The sequence below is a fragment of the Acipenser ruthenus genome, chromosome 11, assembly GCF_902713425.1.
Source record: "Acipenser ruthenus chromosome 11, fAciRut3.2 maternal haplotype, whole genome shotgun sequence".
Classification (NCBI taxonomy): domain Eukaryota; kingdom Metazoa; phylum Chordata; class Actinopteri; order Acipenseriformes; family Acipenseridae; genus Acipenser; species Acipenser ruthenus.
Genome location: NC_081199.1, coordinates 3780591 through 3804747, shown reverse-complemented (window position 1 = coordinate 3804747; position 24157 = coordinate 3780591). Strand labels below are relative to the sequence as shown.

The 24157-nt window shown below is 37.6% G+C and overlaps 1 protein-coding gene across 2 annotated transcripts in view; it reads left to right on the top strand.

Annotated features, from left to right (window-relative positions):
* The first annotated feature begins 42 nt into the window (after positions 1-42).
* The window catches only part of LOC117963085 (iron-sulfur cluster co-chaperone protein HscB-like), a 45415-nt gene continuing 21300 nt past the window's right edge, over positions 43-24157 (top strand). Inside the window, exons 1-6 of one of the 2 annotated variants that reach the window (XM_059032922.1) lie at positions 51-716; positions 1503-1599; positions 2144-2233; positions 2382-2526; positions 2874-2921; positions 3769-6167. In XM_059032922.1, coding sequence (XP_058888905.1) covers positions 295-716; positions 1503-1599; positions 2144-2233; positions 2382-2526; positions 2874-2921; positions 3769-3860 — 894 coding nt within the window. In that variant the 5' untranslated portion in view covers positions 51-294 and the 3' untranslated portion in view covers positions 3861-6167. Of the gene's footprint in view, positions 717-1502; positions 1600-2143; positions 2234-2381; positions 2527-2873; positions 2922-3768; positions 6168-24157 lie in introns of those variants that run through there. The other variant, XM_059032921.1, reaches the window with a different exon arrangement.

The following is a 24157-nucleotide window of genomic DNA, read 5'->3' as shown; positions in this document are numbered from 1 at the left end:
GACAACAGCTCGGCTTCCAAACATTTGAGCTAAACTACAATCAAGCGGCTGTAAAACCTTAAGCTTTCTATACTGTGGGACACACATTACGCTTTTAAGAAATTAAACAGTCAGCTACAGCGTGAGTTATGATATTTTTGTCGTCTGAATTTATTTTCTTATAAATTAACCCGGAAGTGATTTTGGTAGTATTTCCTCTTTTTTTTTTAAGGAGAGTTATTCTACACAGAAGCATGTGTGTGTTTTCATCTGTCATTGAGAAATCAAACAGCGTAGAATATTATTAGATAAGAGATGTTGGTTCTAAATCGATTACGGCCAGCTGCCTCTTCTCAAGCTCAGAGTATATGCTTGGTGAATACGAGGCATTCGCTTTCAAAATCGCTGAAATCGACAACAACAACGTGCTCCGATTTCGAACCAGCTTTCTTAAATGAAAATGACACTGACAGTCCGACAAGACACTGTCTCCCACTTACACATTTTTGGAAATGTTTGGAAACACGGCAGCAAGCGACGGCAGCCAAGTTATTTTCAACAACCTCGCCATACAGTCAGTACGGGCTGGGTTTCAGGACTTTCTCCACCGTTTTAAAAACGCAGAACTGTTGGAATTGCGGGGAAAGTCTGCAACAAACTCACACTTACTTCTGCACGACGTGCAAAGTTCTTCAGCCGCCCGATGAGGACAGGAACTACTTTGACATAATGGACTGGTGAGGAGAGCGCGTTTTGTGTTTCAATTGTAATATTAGGAAGATACTGTCAATTGAATTAATCACGCGAGTTTCTAACTAAGCAAACATCAGTCAGACCCTGTGCATGTATTTTAAATGTTATCTAATATTTAACATGTATAGTTTGCTGTTGTAATTATGTTTTATTAAAAGGGTTTAAAATACAAAAAGTAACAAAAAAAAGTAAAGTGATATAAAATAAGAAACGGCATGTAAAACAGATCATCTTTGCTTATTATTTTTTTTTTTTTTAAGAGCTTCTACTAGTGGACTGCATATTTTTAAAAAGCGGTTCAATCTACCACACAGCATACTGTGAGCACCTGTTAGGCAGTAGGGCTGTGTGCTGTACTGGCATCTGCATTGGTGTCTAATTGTGTAGCAGTCTGATGCATTCCAGGTTTTGACACGTGAGCTGTAACAGTGACCTGTACAAATCTGTGCACCAAAACAAAAAACAAACGAGTGGGCAGTTGTTTTATGTGTCGTGCATTTTGGTAGACCATGTTAAACCTGACCCCGAGTGTCATTAGACACGTGTAAAAGCTGGAATGGCACACACAAAGGCATGCTATACAAGCCTTTATTAAGAAGTTCCCATCTTGATAAAAATCCACCTTGTTCAGCTCTTGGTCATATTTCAGTAATTTTAACATGAAAATACTGTAGCTGGGCATTTTTTTTTAAGGTAAGGGTTTTCTTAGGCTCCTTTATTCTAACTACATGTACATATCAGTAATGTCACTTTTACAAACATTTCTCCAGTGAGAACTCATTTGCTGTGGACATTCAGAAGCTTCAGCGAACATACAGAAACCTGCAGCGTTCTCTTCACCCTGACAATTTCAGCCAGAAACAAACGGTAAGGACATCGTATTGTGTGGGATTTATTTTATTAAAACAAGCCGCAGTGTAACTACAGGCAATTCAATTTACAAGAGCACAATGCTCTGTCCATATTCGGGAAGGATGGAAGTATAGCAGTGTGAGTAAATCCTGTTTCGAGCTTAACTAGGCCCACCCCATAAAACCTTACATTTCACATGAAACATGTAGAACTGATTTTATTTACAACATGAGATGAAAAGATACAGGGCCATATTTTCAAAGCGTTTACTCCAGCCTTTAATTAACTCCTATATTTTTGTTTTTAACAGAGATCAATTTGTGTTAACGTTACCAAATGAGAAACAAACCACTTGAGGCTGCTTGGGTGACCTTGTATTATATTACCCAGTTGTTTGGTTTTAGCTTTGTCATATTAACTGGTGTTTTTCTCCATCCATAACAAGAGGAGTTGATTAAAGATGGGAGTAATTGAAAATAGAGCCCTCAGTATTTATTAATCATAAACGAAGCAATGCGTGGATTTTCATTTTATTAACGGCTTCATTCTTTCTTTTCAGAAAGAGCAAGAGCTATCTGAAAAACAGTCAGCGTTGGTGAACGAGGCCTATAGGACCCTGCTTGGACCCCTGAGTCGAGGGCTTTATATGGTATGTGTTGATCTGTAAAAGTAACATACAATGCTGTAATATGAGCTAATACTAAGAGTATTTCACTTTCATTATTACTTCTTTGGTTAAATATTAACCCATTATATAACATGTATTTATTGAATGTCTCTCTGTCACATTGGTTAAGCTAAAGCTTCAAGGACTGCAGCTAGAAGAAGGCACACACTTTGCTATGGAGCCACAGTTTCTTAACGAAATCATGGAAATCAATGAGAGCCTGGCTGCAACACAAACAGAGGAGGAAGCCAGTGACATTGGACATTGTATTCAAGGTAACAAACACAAAACTGGATTTCCTGCGCTATTAAGCAGTTGCCGGGTGTTAAAAGGTCAACCAACCAGTTTATCTTTATGCACAGATCGGTTGCCTACAGGAAGAACAAAACATCTTGCTCTCGGTGGCTCTGATCCTGTTTAGCTTTAGATGAAACACAGTTATTGACGATAAGTGATGGCAATATCACAACAATCGATAATTGTTTTGACCCTAACGTCTCCTTATTCTAAAAACCACTGTCTCTTTAAGTCCTGTGCTTTTGGTTCGATTTATTTATGTGATGCACAGCAAATGAGACTGTCTTGCTCAAGGAACTGTTATTCGTCTTGTTTTTTTTCACAGACAGATTGCAAGAGTTGATCAGAGACGTCAGTGAGTCGTTCAGCAAAGGTACTTTTTATATTTACAGTGTATCACAAACTGTAATCTGTTTAGGGGTGGGTCATCTATATAATTTAACTGAATCAAATCATGGTCATCAAATGAATCTGTATATTGATTTTTTTATTAGAATGAGAATATGTGGGACTTGAGAATAAGCACATCTCATTCCAGTGCTCCCTGGTTATAAAGTGGCTCTTTGTACCATGGGCAAGGTTATAAGACGGTATGGTCATGGCTCATGTTGCCCCACAATGCCTTTACATTAGCACTTGCATTTTTGCAAAGGGGAACACGGTATCACCTTGCATTGTCCTGTCAAGATTAAAAAGGTCTGTGAACAGTTGTCTCTGAAATGCTCTACACATTAAAATGAACTGCTTGGTTTGTGGTTCTGTCGTATGGATAAAGCCTGAGAGCAGATGGACGCTGCCTGCTGTATGATCCCATAGACGTGTATGCCAATACCTTACACTGTCACACAGTAAGGAAGTAGACAGACAGCTGCTGTTAACTTTGAATCTTACAGGGTGTGTTGGAAGTTTTCCTCCACAGTCTCTTCCCTGATCCTTGTGAAGAATTCTGGGACCATATTCTGTATATCCAACTCCTATTTTTTTTTTTTTTTTTTAAGAAGCCTTGCTTGTCAATCTTACAGATGAAGCCACAGTACATTCAAAAGGTGGCACTGTGGGGCTGAATACAAAGTACATACTGTATCGGGCGTCTGCTAAGAAATAAATAATAATAAATAATAATAATAATAATAATAATCGGACAGATAATCTATTACTGTTTTAAATGTTGTGACCTATAGGGATAATAGTGGATGACAAATGTATTGTCTATATTTCAGGAGACCTTAAAAAGGCAAAGATGCTTCTGGCTAAAATGAAGTACTTTGTCAACATTGAGGACAAGGTGAAGGAAAAGCTCTCTTCATCCTGAGGGTCGATACAGCCTGGCTCAGCACTTACAAGATCTTTTTTTAATATCATGGATAATACTATTTAAATTAAAATTCTTTATAATACTGGAATACTTTTACGATTTAAACTTACAAGTAATACAATTAAAGTGGCTTTAGCTCACTAAATACCTTTGTAGCTATTGCCTGTCGTGCAATTCTATTGACTATATAGGTCTCAAATGTGCAGTTTTGATAGAAAGATGATATAGCAAATACATATTTTCATTTTAAAACATGGCATCTGATAGGCAAAAGAAAGTTCTCAGTTTGCTTGCCTTCCCTTCCAGGAAGTGTCTTACAGTTGCACTTCCTGGGTCGGTTCACCCCAGCATTGTCTTTGGTTATTAACAGGAAAAGTCGACCCAGAAGAGGTGGGCTCAGTTTCACTCTGCAGATGAAATGACCGTGGAAGTGCAAGACAGCGAGGCCTGCAATGATTTCTTTAACCTAGTGTGTTTGCAGATATACTTTTAAAATACAAATTCGTTATTGATTGCTAAGATACATAGATTGCTTTGAAAACTACACATTTGAGGACTACTAAATAGTGAATGGATGTTAGCTTCAATCACTGTAATGCTAGAAGTACACAGCTTTACTGCAAATACTCTGTAACACAATGTGTGAAGAAGTTTTTCTCCAGTTTGTGACCAGTTTGACGTTTTTTTAATGTATTAATTTATTTTTTAAAGAACTATTTTTGTGGTCCAGATTTGGTACAAATCAAGTATTTCAATACCTGGATGTGTCATATGAAAAATGGTTTTATTAAATTACATTCTATTTAAGACCAGAAGTACGAAGACAATGGCCTGTGAATTCATCAGAACTGAAATCAGAGATTGTCATGGCTTCTTGAGAGGGAAACACTTAAAAGGATCTTTTTAAACCGCTAATTAGAACTACTGGCACACATAATTGTAAATCCTTTCAAAGTTTAGGGGTGAATATATTAGCTTTTGATATCATCAGAACTGTTTTATTATTCCTGCTGAAGGTCTTGCATACTAAATCAAATATGTTTCAAAGCAGGAATGCAGATTTCTAAACACAAGCTGTCATTTTGAATTCCCGTCTTCCTGCTCCCCACCCCCTGCTCCCCTGGACAGCTCATGTATGCAGGTTCAGTTGTTTTCTCTCCTTCACATCTTATCTTTTCATTTCACGTCCTGCTACGAATTATATTTTTTTCCCCCTGTAACTCAGGACCTCCTGTTGACTCTTTCGCCCTTGTGTCAAAGAAAAAGAACATTGAACTCGTATCTCACGTTTTGCTGTACATTTAATACATTAGAGCGTACATATATACAAGTACAGTCGATGTAATACACAAGCAATTGTAGTCTAATAAACATAAAAAAAATACAACTTTCACTAAGACAAAAAAATGCAAACTCTAAAGTTCTGTTACTTTGTCATCATAATATTTTCTCTTTCTGTAAATGATAAATACAAGAATCCTTAGTAATAATGCATGTTTAGTACTGTAGATGAACAAGCCTCCAAATTGCCTAATTCCATCTTCTACATTTAAGAGTATGGCAAGCAGCCCAGAACTAACTTATGTTTAATAAATGTGAGGTTTGTTGTGTGGTTATGCAAATATTGTTTCAACTTAGATGAATGTTGTTTTGCTAAAAGGTTTAAGTGTATGCTTTATATTATCTGCATGTTCATAATGTTTAATGTCTTACCTGTTCAATATCCAATTTTGAGTGCTTTGCGTGATTCTCTATGGCTGCTAAGCGTACTAACTATTCCAGCATTAATATGTATCAATGTGCATCCAGTACACAATGCTGTGTCGAAGGCTTTCAGTTCACAGTGTACCTCTAGGCTTCTTCACAAGTGTGCTTCTTTCACAACTGAAATGTATACCTATGTCTGTCCTACTTCTGGGTGGCGGTTTGAATGAATGAATTACTTTAACTCCACACCACTTTGACCTTGACTGATCCATTTCAGCAGAAAAGGGGAGTTTTTTTTGTTCTTCATCGTCTTATCCAATCAGATTCCAAGTAGAGTGGCCCTCTAAATGGGCCTTAAAACTCTAGAATCGCTTTAAAGGGCAGCTAAATTTTAAGCGGCTTAAGCGAGCCAGTCCAAAGTATAACTTAAAAACAAACTACATGTCTTCGTTCACAAAAAAACCATTAGTTTATAATAGCGTTAATATCCTCTACAATGGTACCTTGGGTACCTAGCTGCTGCTGCAGTCAATTATCTAGCTGGTGTTGACTGCAGTATTGGACATTAACGCTTAATTGTAGCAGCTTTTACACTTTTTTGTTTTAGACTTAATGCCCTTTTAGTAAAAATGTTTACGATAACTCAAGCTTGCCTTTAGTCTGTTAGTGGGCTGTTTTCAAAGGCTTGGCCAAAAAAAAAAAAAAAATACTAATTGTCATGCAACGTCCATTGAACTTTTATAGACAGTTTGGGGAAAGAGAGAGCGGGGAGCGACAAAGAGCAGCTGCAGTCTTGTTCATTATTCATCAGCTAATCACAAAACATCTTCCCTGCTGACTCTAAATGACTGTGAAAACATGATGGCTCAAATTACTGTTATCTATCACGACTCTTTGAAATGAAATACAAAAATAAACCAGGGCTGCCTGTAGATTACTCTTGGGTGGAATAGGGCTGGTAAATGAACTGCGAGGCATCGGTGTTCTGTAAGGCAATATGAACATGACACGTTTCAGGGACAGGAGCTTTGCACCAGAATACCCAGGCATGGCTACACTGCTGACTGCACTGCCACCATTGTTTATAATCCAGTCAGTATTTCCGATGCTTTGCTTGTTGTTTGTAACCAGTAGTGCAGTGATTCCCAACTCAGGCCCATGTTCCAGTCCAGGATTTTGTACCAGTCAAAGTCTGAATTAAATGAAGTGTCCCACAGCTGGTCCAGTTAACTCAGGGGTGTCCAATCCTGGTGCTGGAGGGCCGGTGTCCCTCCTGGATTTTGTTCCAACTTGGCGGGACACCGGCCCTCCAAGACCAGGATTGGACACCCCTGAGTTAACTAATTTAGTACCTGGTTGGAATAAATCTAGAGGTCCAGAGTTGGGAACCATTGCAAGTGTGTTTAAATAATTGAAAATGTGTTCATTCTCTTGGGAAAAATGGTTTTGCTGGGGAATTCTGTTTTGCAAAAACCTGTAAGAAGAAATTCTCAAACCAAAACTGCTCTTTCCCCAACCACAGAGATGTAGGGTTATTATAGAAAAATCATTTCAACACAACATTTCTCTGTGTCAATTAATATGCAGATAATAGAAACGTTGGAGCCTGACATAAGCCAGACAATAATTTATATTGCGTTTGTTAAGCATTGTCCATGCTTTGTAACTTGTTCGTTACCGTGCTTTCATTCTGTTTTCTGATGCTTTGGCTTTACTACCTCAGTACACTTTTAAAAAGGGCTTGTGGGGGCTTATCTCATGCAGTGGAATGAGAAAGACGAAGATTAATTTGAAGATGATGTTTAATGTTTTTAAGAACCGGAAAACTAGAAGCCTAATTACTTACCAAGTATTAAAGCTTACAAGGCAGTGGGTTTTCAGATTGCTTTATGGAATTGTATTAGTTTGCTGGCTTAATAAGATGATGTGTAACACAGACAGCGAGTGGGACACTGATTGATGTTCTTTGGGAAGCTTTCCTTCAGGGGCTTTTTAATTATTTTTTTTGTCTTTTTTTAATGATACAAATTTCACCCAGCATAAATTACCACATCTAAGAACGTACAATCTTGCAAAGCGTTCGGAGAGACGGCCAGGACAGTGCATCAGTGTGGTTAGTTAAAGCAAAATGAACCAGCCAGTTTTGAAGATAGAAAAACATGTCATTCAGAATTTCTCTTTCTCCCTAAAAAACGATTGGTTTCATAACCGTTGACCTTTATGAGAAGCAGCTCGCTAAAAAAGAGGATGTCATTACACTTTTATCTGTTTGTGTTTAATCTTAAGAACAGTATATTTAAATGTCCAGGTTTAGCATTTTGCTTATCTTTTTCTAAAGAGAGATTCAGAAGTCATGACCATTTCATGTATATGTGGGCGAGAACAAGTGAAAGCATTTCAATTTGCCATGCAGCAACAGAGGCATTCCAAGCTACTGAATCCTGGAGGCAAGGACCCAGCCTGAGAAACCTCCACCTGGATTCAATGACTGCCTGCCCTGTAATGGTGGCTGGAAGCTATGAGGCAAACCAGCCCCACCAGAACCTCACATGAGCGCTCCATGTGGGTGATTGGAAACTTGGCACAAGTCCTATTCAAGCCATATCTATTTTCAACTAGAGCAAGTGTATCTACACCTAATATTTAACTGCAGTTGTGTTGGGCAGCTGCAGTTTAATTGCAGGGGTAGATACTATAATAACTACTGGGGTTTTCATAGAGCACCTGGGGGTCCTCTCATGAACCACACATTGTGATACCCCTGCTGTAACATAATGATTATATTAATGTATTATGCATCTCTACAAGATCAACAAGAACTAGCCTTTTCCACAATCTCACAGTAGTTTCCATGCCAACAAAATCCTCCCTGCTTCTTAATTCACAATAAACACAGCCGCTGATTTTTAAATAACCACATTCGTGAAATTCCTGCTGGTAAAAAGTGTGGATTGTAAATGACCTGATACTCTTGTAAAGACACTAATAAAACCAAGGTCATGGAGATGGATGATTACAGTTGAGTTAAATAACCTTTACATCTGTTGATCGTTTTTTTCATAGTTTAAACAACCTCTATCTGAACACTCAGCTCTTTGCATTACACACACATTCCATAGAAACCCGACACATTGTATCTATTTGCATGTGCACAATGTAGGTGTCCAACCTGCCTGAGTTATGTCTGTAATGTAATTTAAAAAAAAAAAAACAGACAACTTGGTAGTGCTTTAGAGAGATACTGTTGTTTCACATTACAGCGTGGAGCTGTCGGGGCAAAGGACATGCTGTTATGAGATGTGATGAATATTAAAAGTTAACTACAAGGTAGGAAAAAAGGACCTTAAAATTAGCAAAATTCTGCAGGTGGGATGGCATAGAATTCAATACACATGAATAAAAAACCAAGAATCTGGCAAAAGACGCTATTGTACTCCAACTTGGACAGAAACAGCTTCCATAGTATTCACATCTTACATACCTGCACGTTCGTCCAGTGGCAGATGTTGTGTGGGAGAGTCATGTGTTCCGCGGAGCTCCTGTTCAGGCACGTTAGCATGAATACAGCATCCTGGTAATAATCATATCCTAATTAAATGTGCTGACATGTGACTTGAAATCTTGTTTTGTTGGGTATTTGTGACAAAACCTAAGATTACATTTCAATAAATGAATTCAAAGTAATGGTGAGTTCACACTTGATTGTCAATCTTTGTAGCTGAAAACACAATTTGCAGTGTCTCTCAGAGATGGGAAATGTCACCTGGTTCAGGAAACGTGCTGGTAATCCTTTTGTGACATGCTGATAATAATGCATGCTACTGTGAGGGTTTCTGAAGTGGAGCAGGAAGATTATTAAAAACGCACACACACTGCCTTGAGCGTTTTTGTCTGCATTTTAGTTGTAATTGCATCAGACAAGATTGCAACCAAATAAATCGGTGTTGTCAGCACTTCAGTAGGTCCCGATTGAGGAAGCATTTTCTCATTGGCTTTCAAAGCCTTGTAGTTCACTAAGAAACATTACCTCTGAGTCTATCAGAAACCATGCTCTTTAACTTTAAAAAAAGCTACAAAAACCTTGAAGTCAGATATTCTGTATTACGTGCAACTCTAGATTATTCACTGTTCTTAGTATTTGGCTACTTGTTTTTTCACCATGCTAACACATTAAGTAATTGAAGCACCTACTACTTCCCAAAAAAACAAGACAAATAATTATTGCTCAAAATCTATTTTCTTAAACTGCATGTAACATTCTTTCAAGTATTCGTTCCAAGTCCGTCAATGCTGTGTTAATTGTGGCATGATGTTGTATGCAATTCATTCATTACAGCAGTACTGACATTGCATTCAAAACAGATGAGCTTCATTTATGCTTTTGTGATTGTAGCTAAAAATAAGCCATACATCTTTCGTGAGTGACTGGGCATAGTAACATTTTAATAAAAGCTAGTTGAGATTGAGTATGCTTAATCTAAAGTGTTGCCTGAATTAATCTGACAACAGAAAGGAAAAAAAGTTTAGAAAACAACTTGGATCCAATAAAAACACCTGTCAGGAATTAAAGGCAGTTATGAATTGGTATGTTTCCTTCTGTAAGTTTATTAGCATACAGAGCCAATGGAAATTACATTAGTTGCTTTTTAGTGTTATTGCAGACACTAAACTATTTTTCAGACTCATTAAATGCAATGCTTAAAGCAGTACTTGAAACAGTGGGCATTACTTTCTGTTTAATTGGTCACTGCGATACTTGATCAGAAGGCAAGCTAATGTTTGTGACGGTTTAGGGTAGTATTGCTATCAGTACACCAGTGATAATTAAGGATTTAAAAATCCTTTTCATACTTCTTCTGGTTAGCAATTACGTCAGCAAGTACGTCAAGCGACTGGACTTGCTTCATTAAAGTCACTGAGAATGTCAGGGGGCAGTGGAAGAGCTGTAGTGTCCGCATTTTCATCAGGTATATTAGGCTATTGTTAGGCTCCCTGCCTTTTAATTAAAGTTTTGTAAAAAGAAGTTTGATTGAAGTTTTGTTATGCAGTCGGACACGTGTCTGGAGTAGCAGTCCCTGTATGGTTTAAACACACTCAGGCATGCCCTTAGTTACGCTGCAGAACAGCGATGTAATGAATGGTTAATGATCTGCATTGCATTCAGTGACGAGGGTGCCCCCTTTGCATAGGGACAGTTTTATCCTGTGAAGCTTGGCAGTGCTATGCAGTAGTGTCTGTCTTTTCTTTCTTCCTAGGGCTGTCTGCATACTAAACAAGCTCCTTGTGTCTGCCAGTATGCTACAGTGCTCTGGTCTGTCGGTCTGACAGATAGCAGGGTATTAATTAGGGTTCAGACCATCTGTCATTAAGGGTCAGAAACAAAATGGTTTATTTAAGACAGAAGAGCAAAACTCTTAACAGGAAAGCCTGGCAAATGTGTCCATAACTCAGAACTTCAGTACTACCGAAGTAAACTTTATCAGGTAAACTTTTTAAAGGCCATTTGACCTTTATCTCCCTGCCATGTCATGTTGTTTTGAAGTCAACCTTCCCAGTGCAAGGCTACTTAAAATGTATTGCTCCTGAAATGTTTCATTGATCAATGTGTGGCAGGTTCCTCACCGGCCTTTATAATGCTACATTATGAAAATCATCTGAATGCTGGGGAAGTATTTAAAAGGGACTCCTTTTTGCCTGTACTATATAAAGCTTGCTGGACTATATAATGCAAGCTAGCACAGAAGGCATACAGACATGTAGCTATACCATTTAGGGTTTTTTAAACTTCTGTTACCCCTCTGTTTTTTCTTTTAAACTGAAGAGGTTTCATTATTTTAACCTGTTTCCATACAGTAGCTTATACAGTTCAAAATGTGTCTGTATCTTCTCAGGAGCAATAAAATAATCAATTGATCTTTTAGTGAGGTAAGCAGAGCTGATAAACAGTGTGCTTTTGGCTCTGCAGGCGACAGCAAGTTACATGGCTGCTGATAATGAAAGCAAGGTGCTTACAGCACGTAACCAAGCTATAAAATTGTATTTTGTAAAATAACGCAAACCAATCTAAAAGGAAAGAGAAAGCTGTTCTTCCGATATGCATGCTGCATTCTCACCTTGCACTGCCTATGTTTGTAGCCAAGTGACAGGTTTCAGCAGGCTCCATCCTTTTATCTGTTAACGGCAATTTCATAAAAGTGCACCTTGCAAAGCACAGGTGGTCCTAATATATTATTTAATTATGTAGCTCATGAATAAAAACCAAAGCAATTTCTCCTATCAGTGCATACTGGACATTCCAGTGTGAGGAATGTCGCCTCCGAATAAAACCTCTACATTAACCCTGTATATGCTGCACACGGTCCTGCCTTTATTAAAAACCTCTTGGATCACAGGGCAAACGGTCTCTAAAAACTGCTTTAACATGCACTATTACTTGGATTGGCTTTCTCTTTAGATAAGGTCTTAAAGATATATCGCTGTGGTCACTACCGAATGGGGGTCTTTTCAATCATATTTTAGTGAATTGTCACAGGCACATCAAACTGGCTGTTAGTGTATTAATACCACATAAACACCAACACTCTCAAGTAATGTTATGTCACATTAATCCAAGCTATCTTTCATTCAAACTGTGATTCTGCACACCTACATCTCTATGCCCTTCTTCTTCTTCTTCTTCTTCTTCTTCTTCTTTGCTGTTTGATGAATAATGTGGTCTGTGGCATTTCACACAGAATGGATCCAGAATGCAACCCTTTTTAACAAAAACTGCAGCATTTAGATCTGCCAGTGTTAAGATTATTATGTGCTGTAGCATTTGAGATTAGATCAGAATCAGATGAGTTTTTGCTGCAGTTGAAGGTGAAGACATTCAGCATCCATTTGGGTACCTCTGGCCGTGAATTAATTGAAGCAGTCATGCATCAGCAATTTAATTGGTTTATATCATTCGGATTTTGCAAAGCACTGAAATGAATAACTTATGCCGAAACGGTGTGCAATCCTGATATGGAAGATATTGAGTACAAGTATTGTAATTGAATATAAGATGTTAGCTTTATAACAGGTGTGCACTTCTGTGTTTTAAAATATATTTGCATTGCCAAACCACTTTTTATTCCGGTCGCTATCTGTCGTGGTTTTACAAACTATTTCAAATAAAATAGCAGTCATTCGTGGTTAGATGTGGCTTGCTCTGTAAAGTGCTTACATGTAAATCCCAGCGGATTTCAAACAAAGTACGAAACATCTGCAGCATAACAGAAATCACCTGTTAGTAGCTGCTGCAGTGAAGCCAGGCAGGCTGCCAGGGAGGAGCTGAAAGCACGGCTGTTTCATTAGGGTCAGAAGATTTAAGAATCAGTATGTTCAGAAATACCACGCTTCATTTCACCCTAAACCTGACACATCTATCTGCAACAAAAGGCTGCAGCAGTGCACTTAAACAGAGCTATATGGAGTAAAGGAAAGATCAAACTCACTTGTTTTTTTGAAAAAAGAAACTTTATTCCCAACATTGCACCACAGTTACACAAGTGAATACACATTTACATACTGTACACAACTTCATGAGTGGTGTGATTAATGACTCTCAGAAGCTGATAAATATATAGGAGTTGGGAATTGGAAGAAATATGTAATAGCGTCTTCACTAGGCAGTCAGCAGTTAAAAAAAAGACATGGTTTACAGCAAATACTTTACATTAGGAGATTTACATTATCATAACCGATAATTTCAGAAAAGCGCGGCACAAAGCTCTGGATCTTAACATTACCGCATGATTTATTATCTCGCTGACCTTTGATGTTATATGAGGCTATGGAAGTATGAACTAAAACGCAGCATGATTTCTTGTGGCTTCTTGACAGTGAAAGATTCCTTAGATGAGAGAACTGCTCCCCAGGTTTCCATTCGAAATGAGTTGCTCCTGAACGAAAGCCTTGCTCGGGGAACTCGAATTTGAACTGAAATCAGCCAGCGCTAAGGAGAAACCAAGGACACTTCGGTTCGGCAGGGATTTCCCTCTGACTGAAAACTGTTTATCAGTTGAAAACTTTTCAAAATCAGGCTTTACATGCTTTATATTTGGGCTACTGTAGCAAAACGTGGTTAGCTGTCACTGTGTGACCTTTCACCCCTTCGCTTCTACGTTGTTGCTGCTCCCAGCATTCCATTGCCTGGATTCATTCCTGTCTTGACTCAGAGACAGAGGAAATGTACAATTTAAGTGGGGAGCTAGAACATTTGTCTGTGCCAGTTAGTTAGTTTAATTAGTCCTTTCAAGGACCGGAATGTTAGAACTATATATAGAAAACTTGGCAACTCTCATTAATTCATAGAAAATAATATATGCTATGGGCTGACCAGGATAATCAAATTCTCTACCAGAATCCTTAAGACCCACCTTAACACTTCATCTGAGAACAGTTTTTACTACAAACTTTAGGAAGCTTAAAGATTTTAAAAAAAAAACAGCCTGGGTCCTTAATGGCGTCAAACATTTAAACAAGAATAGGTGGTTTTATTTGACCTCCGTTCCAACCAGGTGACGACCAACTAAAATAAAATGTATGATTGTGTCAGATAATTCACATAGACCGAGCACATTCTCACACAGAGCACCTGATTCAGTTCACAGTATGATTTCTCACTTTCTCAAGAAAGGCAAGTATAAATTCTGATGTGTTTCTGCTCATTATCTCAGCTCCCATCTGCAGTGACTTCTGTTGCCAAAGTGAGCACTGAGAGACTGCTAGTGATCTTGATCTTGTATGCCTAGTATATATATATATATATATAGTGCAGATCAAACAAAGTTTAAAAACAGTCACCACCCATAACTACCATTAGGTGGTGCTAAAGATTCAGGGAAAAACACATGAAATTACTAAAGCAACCAGCAAATTAATTACTGTACTTAAATACTGTATTTCCAACATGTCTTTCATGTATAATTGATTATAGGCTAAATGAACACAACTAATAGTATAAAGTTATTGCAAGATTTAGTCAGGGAAAATTAACACCTAGTCAGGGAAAATTAACACCTTGACAATTATAGTTTTATTATATATTGGACTCTGGGCAGCAAAGGGTTAAAAACATTATTGGTTGTTTTAGTGTCGATAGCTTTGTTTCGTGACAAAAACAAAAACAAACTCTGTTAGTTATATTTTGGTTTTGTAAAAATAGCTTCAGAATCAACAGAATCCACCTAAAATGTAAAACAGTTCATTTGTGCTCATTAATTGTCTTATGCGTAAGCATACAATGACAAGAAATCAGGAGAAACAGGGCTGTGCTGGTCACTCGGAGGGCTGGTGATGTACAGTATTGTCATACACAGACACAGTGCAGATGCTCCCCGAATGCACATTTAAAATAATTATTTCACACTTCAGCATTTTGACAAGCAGTAATTCAGACACAGGAAACCTTAAGAAACCTCAATAGACCTGGGATTGCTAAAAGAAGGAAGGAGGAAGGATGTACCGGTACTGTGAGCATCTCACAGAAAAGAAATACATAATTAAGAATACCCTTATTAAAGTTTAAAACAGTATTTTTGCAGTTTGCCATGCTTTTCCCATGGTTTACCCTGGTTTGCCATGCTTTTTAATATGTTTTACCATACCTCCATATGATTTACAATGCTTGATGCTTTACCATGTTTTCACTATGCTTATAACATTGATATTAATACCTGAAACATGCAAACTGTACATTGCTGCTGTGTGCCTGAGGAGGGGGGTCTATAAGAGGAAAAGAACTCTAATTGGCAACCAAGCCAAGGCAGTTTTAAAGGGCAGCTTTCATTTGTTGGTCTGTTGGCTGGACACGGTATATCTGACCGTGAATCTGTCAGGGTAATGGTTTTGACATTTCAGAGGAGTTTAATGTTTGTTTTGTCAAGATTGCTCCTTAATGGTACTGAATGGTGAAGAACCAGCACTTGTCTCACACCGCAATGCAAACAGTAGCTCTCAGCAGACAACCCAATGTTTGACCTGCCGAATCTGCTCATACTAGATGAATACTAGATCTATTGTTGCATTTTAACAGTGTCAGGATTTTACTGTCTGTCCAATAGTGCCACCTACCCCATAACCCCTTCTTTTACCTGGCATGTTAGCTCTCTCTGCAAAAACATTGTGCTTTTTATTTATATCAATTGCTCCTGGAAAACTTTGAAATGAGTGCTTTATTTTGTTTTTCAAAGATGCACATTAAATAAAAACAGATTCGGTAGCTTGCTTTCAAAATGAATCCTGTGTGCTTTAGTGAATGGATTAAATTGTGACCAAGAGCAACATGTATCCAATTTAAGAATACCCAACCTGAAATTGCAATAGAAAATGTAAGGAAAATGCACACAGCATGAAATTTATATTTCCATGTCGCAGAAGTGTTTTTTCATGCTTGATGTAATTCTTGCATTTTCAGTAAGAACACACTTGTTCCAAAGGATTATTCACTTTTACCTTGATGTACACCAGTTGTGGTCTGAAGCCTGCTTAATTATGCCTGTTCTGAATTAAACTCTTCATGCACACGTTATCTTGTTTAATAACTCATTAACATGGGTTTAATTAGAAGCTTAATTAGGCTATTTATAAAGGATGCCATGAGTTTGCTTTCCATCCAATTACCAAGACTTGACTGCCTTTCACAGGACATGTAAAATATTCAATGTCTGTAGTGAAAGAGTTAGTTACTTGGCAGGCAAGCTGTGATTGTAAATGTATTGGGAAATTCACTCTTAAAAATCAGTAGTGACATCACAAACGACATTGAAAAATGTTTCTAGTTTAATTTTTTTGTATTATTGTTTTTTTGTACCGCATATCTTTTGGGAATTTCATTCGTTCAAATCCAATGACAGTTTGAAATGTCTAAATTACTTTACGCTGCATTGCTCAGCAGCTGCAGAGCTATGGTAATTATTTATCAGAATTCAGCTATTTAATGTAGGTTTAAACATGCTTTCCTTACCATATGTTTTACTTGCTATATAAACAGAATATGCATGGAATGTTCCTGAGGTGTTTATTTCACTCATAAGGATGGCCGTTACAAAACAATTTGGGGCTTCTTGATTATTTGGCCACCCTTAGTCGAGGTCTAACAACAATGTTCCTGGAGTATCCTATATGATTAATATGTAACTAATGCCATATCCTGTATGTTTCGTGTCTAATTGCAAGTTCAACCAGCCTACAGAGTGGGGACTCTTCTTTTCACACCCTTTATTCAGAGTCGGTGATGCTAGAGAGCATACTGAAAAAACAATCACCAAATACAGAAGCTGATATTCTATATCTGAGACCTTTGAGGAGTTTAATTTAAAGGTTTCATTAATATAATATGAAAGGGGTGGGGGATGTTCATGCTATAAGTGGAATACTAGTCATGTACTGTGGGCAGGTGACACTGCTCCTGAACTACAACAAGCACCAATTTGCACAAATCCTAAAGTAATATCTCATCTCCCAGAGAGGAACAGGACAAAAGCCACCCATATTATTTTACGCAAATATTTATCACGGCTGGGGAGTAACATGAACCAGTCTGATGACATCAGTAAAGAAAGGGTCCATGCAATGTTCAACCAAAGTATTGGATTTAACCTTGCTTAGCTGGCCCGCTGGCGGCACCATATTGGACAAACGCAGACTGCACTTTCAAAGGGGTAAAGTTTGTAGTCAATTGGTCAGTCCTTAGGTTTAATATTTCAGTTTGGCCCGTGTGGTTTGTTCAGTAATGTTGGCGATGAGATCTATTACTAAGCTCAGGAAAAGAATGAATTTGATGGGTATACAGTAATAAAACACATAACAGCACACGCATACCATTACATTTGATTTGAAGAACTTTGTCCCTTAACCTCCTACACATGCCACGCTGTATATCTTACAGCAACACGAACTTGGCAGCATGGCTTTTCAGTCTTTCAGCAGTGCCAGCCCGTTGGAGGGTCTGTGATATTGCCTATTTGCTGTGCTGTAATGGAAATGAAATCAGCACATTGGCAGAGAGCTGTGAAACGCTTGATTCGGCATCCATATCTTTGCTCTCTACAGCAATGCTTTCATTTTTATTCTTGTCAACCCGTATCTTGAAAATACACTGTAACCTTTTAGAAAAGAAAGAAACTGATGCCTGACCTTTTGTTTAGGTTCAAGCTGGTGAACAGGCTGTGGGTTATTGATACTCAGCAGCACCACGTTTCACCTATATCACTTATAGACCTATGTAGAACCTAATAGAAGTGCTTCACAGACGTAACCCTTTGTCTTTACACAATCCCTCTCATTCATTTGAAATGGCAGTGGAGGTACCGTGTCCATTGATTAGGCTGCGTATTTGTGACAGAGTGATTGGAAAATAAAATGGCATGTGACCTTTGAAAATATCCCCATCCACACTGTCGTTTGCAGTTTCCAGAATGCTGCTTTGTTATCTAAAATCAGATCATTTCATATATCTAGTTAATTAATGTTCAAGTAAACAATACTTTACTATGAAACAGCCCTTTACAATACTGAACAGTGTGTTAAGTACTGTAGTAATTAATATATTTCTCCCATGGCTGTAATCATTCTTTATTTCAGTTTCTTTCACCCAACATCCCTGACAACATTCAAGTCATCCCTCTGATGTTCTTAGTTGCTTTCAATATACTCTGAGTATATGATCTATATTCCTTAGTCTTAAACTTGGGGCGCTAATAACTGTATGTAGTCAGCCATACAATACATAACTCAATTAGCTGTTATGGATGCCAGAATTGATTCAGAATTGATTTGATACGCTGTGTGATTCTGTTCACAGTTGACAGCTACTACATGCTGAGAAACTGCAGTTAAACATTATGGAGATGACCCTATTTGAATCCGTAGTGAAAAATGACTGTAAGGTTCACCGAGCAATCTTATTTATGGACTTCTTCCACACGTTCTTGATAACGCTGTGTGGGGGGGAACTAATTGACTGCCGTTGAAATCTGAGATGTATTCTCGCTATATAAAACACTTGTGTACACTGTTCACTTCTTGGACCCCGTTCTTTGCTTTGTTCATACAAGCGTTAATAAAACCTATTTGATCTGCTTGCCAATAGAGTTAAATCGGCTTTCTCAAATGGTCCAATCAAAGCCACAAAAACCCATGCAATGGTTTTCTAGGCCACTGCATTCCAACCCTAGAATTCAATTTCAGTGTTCCAATTTGTGACACTAAATTCAGCTCTGAATCTCTCTCAGTGCACGCTAATCCAACAAACACCTGATTGCATGTTAAAGCACATGCTCAGAGATCTTCGACCCTGGCTTCATCTTAGCATCCCAGATAACCTTGCAGCTCATAGAAAGTGTTTCACACATTAGCTGTTTACATTTGTCTTGCAATGTTTCCGTGAGCTTCTCGCCCAAGTGGTCTGCAGTCACAATTCCTACTTACGTGTATAACTAGCCCTCAAAACCAGCTAGTTTGCAGTTACTTACTTGTAATGCTTTGCAATCATTCTGAGTTAAGTTTGACTATGAGTTCAGGAGATGCTTTTCAGTTCTAGTTCCATGCCATAGACAGCTGTAATGTTGGAAACTTATTTAAAGATATTTAATCTTAAACAAAAATAATGATCTGTTACAGCAGTTCTATCCTCTCCGGAAACAAAAAAAAAATCTTTAACGTATGAAAAAAGAAGCTTGTTGTAATAAAGATGAAATGCACTATCTAGTGCAGACACCATTCCTATCCAGTTAGCACATCGCAGGGTACCTGGAGAGATTTATAGACACGTTTGATAGACAGAGGGTAAGCTTGTACGGATAAAGTGAAATTATGTTGTACACCGTCACCTAGCAGCATATAAAGTTACCCAGCTCCCCGTTGCTTTACATGCATAACCAGTGGTGTCTCTCTAAATCTGTGTGGTGCTGTCGGATTCACCCAGGTGGGGGCAATCAAATCCATACCCCCTGCCTATTTACCCTCAGCTAAACTAAGAGGGATAAATCAGTCAAGTTAAGTCTAATGTGAAAATATCATTGCCGCCTTATAAAACATTGTGTATTCTTCCCAGAGTCGTCCTAACCAAATTATTCTTAATTCAAAACTGCCCATGGGAATAGCTTCATTTTCCTTACCTTTTGGTATTTATTGTAAACGTTGTGCTCCGAAGCCTCAATATACTGACTAACCTCAGTGAGGAAGGGCAAGCATTCAGCATTCGTTTCAAATAAACAGCAATAAAAACAAATTTGACAACGTGGTGTGTTCTCTTTTTAGCCCTTCAACATTAAATAAAGGGAGAGGAATACTGTGTATAATATATGGCAATTGAACTGTCACACTCTGTATGAAGCTGCTACTGGACTAAGTCTAATAAGGAATTAGTCAACATATTGTGTTCATCTAAATACAATTATAAATCTTTATTCATTCAATATATTCTATTGCATAAGAAAGACGGTTCATGACCTCTAGGGGTTACATATGTTAGAACCTGTATTATCAGTGGAAGCTTAAAAACAAATCATTACCTTTTTTGATTGGTGAAAAACAGCGCTGTAAGTGAATTTATAAAACTGACTGGAGCGTGGGTTTGTGTTTGGATCATCCCCGGCAATGCCTTGAGGTTCAGTGTATATTGCCTGTCCTCTCTTGTAATGGAAAATATTTCATGCATTATAACATCGTTTTAGACAGCCTTTACTGCAGCATACCCCCAAATTGAATTACTTCAGTGTGAATAGGGAGAATAAGAGACGTTAAATAATAATCTAGAGAGAGAGAGAGAGAGAGAGAGATGGAAAACAATTATAGATGTGTGTATCAAAATCAGTAGCGCAAGGAGATTCAAAATGCCAAAAACTTTTTTGGTAATTAAAAAGTCGCTAATTATAAAGTAATAAACTGTGACAACTTGCATTGTTCGGCATTGCTAATCGTTCTTTGCAATTATCAGTGTTGATAATGTAAGGTGCATGGCATTTGTAATTACACACAGGGAAAGGTGATGTTTTTTGGGGTAATGCAAAATCTGTTTCTACAACATGCATTTAGTTATGGAAGGGCTGGTTCAGATTACAGGACAGTTCGGATTACAGAGAGACAGGCGTGAGGAATACAAGACTAGGGAAGCTATGCTATAGAGTAACACTTTACATGAAGTATCTCAAATTGCTGTGTATTGACATAGCAGTTACTTAGTAAATGCATGTGTACTTACACATATGTACAATGTTATTATGCATAGTTACAATGTACTTAATGTGTAATTATTCCTAAACCTACCGCTGGATAACAAACTCTAAATAACCCCAGATTTAAAATTCTACAGAACAGAATCTGAGAAGCAGTGGAAATGAAGGATAAATATACTGTACATGCAAAAGAATCACACTGCACAATATGCGTCTGATTTCAAACAGAGTATTGGAAGATAATGTATCCTTGCTTATTTATCTACAAGAAGGTATATCAAGTAACTTTAATTAGGAAACACAGATGAATATTAAAATGGCTTCTTCAAACACAGTGGCACAAATTATCCGCGGGATAAAAAATATACTTGTTAGAACAAGTCTTGCACTATACCGGGTTCCCTGGAGATGCCCTCAATTACCAACATATCATTATCAGCACGAGCTGAGTCTAGCTCACGATGACTGTACACTATGTGAGGGTTTTACATTCTTTCCATTGTCTAATAGGATGCTGCAGAACTGTTAATTATTAATGTAAAGCCTTATAGCCAACACTGCAATGTAAGCAGGGCATGCAAAGCCATGGCCAAAAGTTTTGCATCACCTAGAATTTTAGGATTGAGACATAATTAAAAAAATATATATATATATATATGAACATAATTCAAATATTTTATTTAACATCATGTAATCACAGAAACTACAAAATGATATTGCAGAAGTCTACCGGAAACCATAATAGTAGTATAGTATTTTATGTTAGATTTTAAAATATCACATTTGTCAGTTTTTATGTTAAGTATAGAAAAACTGCAAAGCGGTATGTAATTCAATATGTTAACGTAACATTATTCAGCAGGCTTCATTCGACTTTATGAAGCAAAATGAGTTGAATTTGCATAGTTTGGGTTAGACTTGTGTTGTTACTGCTGAATAAATGAATGGATAACTGTGGTCTGACTAGCTGAACCAACCTTGCATGTATAAAGTTCTACTAAAAAAAGAATTGCTTTTGAATACTTAAATCAACCTCAGTGTATTCTTTATTCATTTCATAAAATACAATTCATGCAACTTTAATTCAGAGTGTTTTCTAAATTTAATCTATGGTCAAAATAAACTCCAAATCCTCTAAAAAAAAAAAAAAAAAATGCTTGATCAAAAGTTTCTTTCTCCAGGGCCCATGTAATAACAAGGATGTTCCTTCAAGTTCCCTCTATGCTGAGGGATATTGCTTCCAGTAATACATGTCTTTCTATGGCAATCCTTTATCTGAGTTACTGTCGTTGTGAGAGTGGAGGGACTGAGCAGCTGGATAGTGGAGATTAATAACCCTTCCTGAATAAGGCCTTATCAGATGAGAAACATCACACAGGATGTTAGAGGTTGTTATAAATAACGTCTGGGACGCGTGGCCCTATTCACAAAGCTTTTACTCATCACGTAGTGAATGAATGATTTTTCAGTGACTATTTTTGTGAATACAGTTAAGCTTGTTATTCATGAACTGTTACCAGACTGTGGCTAAAGAAGTTAAAAACAGGATTTTGTGAAAGTGTGTTCTAAACTTCAAATTAACATTAGAACATCAAAAGTCCTCCAGATTGAATTGATATAACGCATACATGTATAAGGTTGCACTTTATATTAAGTGTCTCTAACTACTTTGTATTTCGTAGTTGTTTAGTAAATGCATGTGTACTTACACACATTGACAATGTTATTATGCATAGTTACAAAGTATTTAATGCGTACATCTTTTTACACAATATGCAAATACACAATTCCCTCAGAAAAGGGTCTGGGTTGTATCGTGCAAAAGAGATTGAAAGAGTTACCGTATATAAAATGCATTACAGACATGCAGAGAGACCTCATAATCCCGGACTACATTCATCTATAGGATACATGTTTGTAAAGAAGTGCATAGTATGATGAGCAGCATGACCTGACAATAACAACATGTGTATTAAATCAGCCGTGGACTGGAGTAAACCCAAAATGCAATCCAAAAGCTCTGTAGGAGACCACAGTGTGATGAAACTGTTCACTGTGTAGAGTCAGACAGATGGAGAGGGTCCACATTTTGAACGAGGTCCCTGAGAAAACATACACATGAATATACTGTAGGTTGTTTTGTCATGGAGGTAAATAATCCAAGGTAAACCAGAAGAATGTGTCAAGCATTTCAGAATCTCTTTTTCAGTCAGCTCTGTTCTTTTCTTCATGACTTATGTTAACAGCTTTCATCATGTGCTGTTTGGAGTTTTGTGAAACCACCCATCCTGAGCCACGATGTGATAATGAGGCTATTTTGAAGCAAAGGTTGGTTTAATGACAGTGCTAAGAATTGTGAGCCTGGTTAATTTGTCACACGTTACCTAGGGAACGCAGAAGCATTTTCTAACACAGTTTGGAATGTGCTGTGGCCAGGTGTTGAATAGGAAATGATGAGTGTGATCTCTCCAAGCACATCATAGACTCACACCAATGATTTATTTATTGAGTCAGAGCTTCTCAAACATCCACTAACCCAGGCTTTCCCAGTCCTTGTTCTGGGGACCAAGTGTGTCTTCTGATTTTCATTCCAACAGAGTTCTCAATTACTCAATTGAACTAATAATGTTATTAATTAGACCTTTTTAATTGCTCTCAGCTCCTAAAAAGTTGCTTATAAAATTATATACGTAACTTGAAATCCCCAATTGTTTTAAAGCTGAAAACAATTAAAAAAGGTCTAATTAATCTAACAAATAGTTCAATTAAGGGTTCAATTAAGTAATTGAGATCTCAGTTGATACCTTAAATCCTTCAGTGAATGCCATTATATAATTTTGGGAAGCTAAATCTAGGGTGAGAGTTTCCTGGGCCACAATAGAGCATAGAAAGGTGTCAGTTTTTATTTGTTGAATAGATTTTAGAGAATTGAAGAAGCAAGGGTACTGGAGTCAGGGCTCTTTGTTTAGTTATCTGAAACAAGATAATATAAAACATTAACATTTTGTACCTTTTAAATAATGAATAAATAATTCTGTGCCGTAGTCTTCCCAAGCCAGCTCTTAGGCGAGTTCTGTGATGCATATATTACCCTGAAGCAGATCCATTAGGATGTTCTAGCCACCAGAAAAGGAAAAGCAGCTCAAGAGAAGTTAGATCTGCGAGGCCTAACACACAGCTACAGAGCTTTTTAAAGAACAACACACTAAAACATGTTTAAGGTCCGTGGCTTTCAGACACCACACTAGGCTTGTTTTTAACTCATTTACTGTTGTACCTAATTAGGAGTGACAGCAGCTGAAGCCCATTAAGGACATCCTCCACTTTTGGTTAAATGTGTGCAAAGGCATCCCAAAGCAGATTAACTGGTAGTGTTTGTTT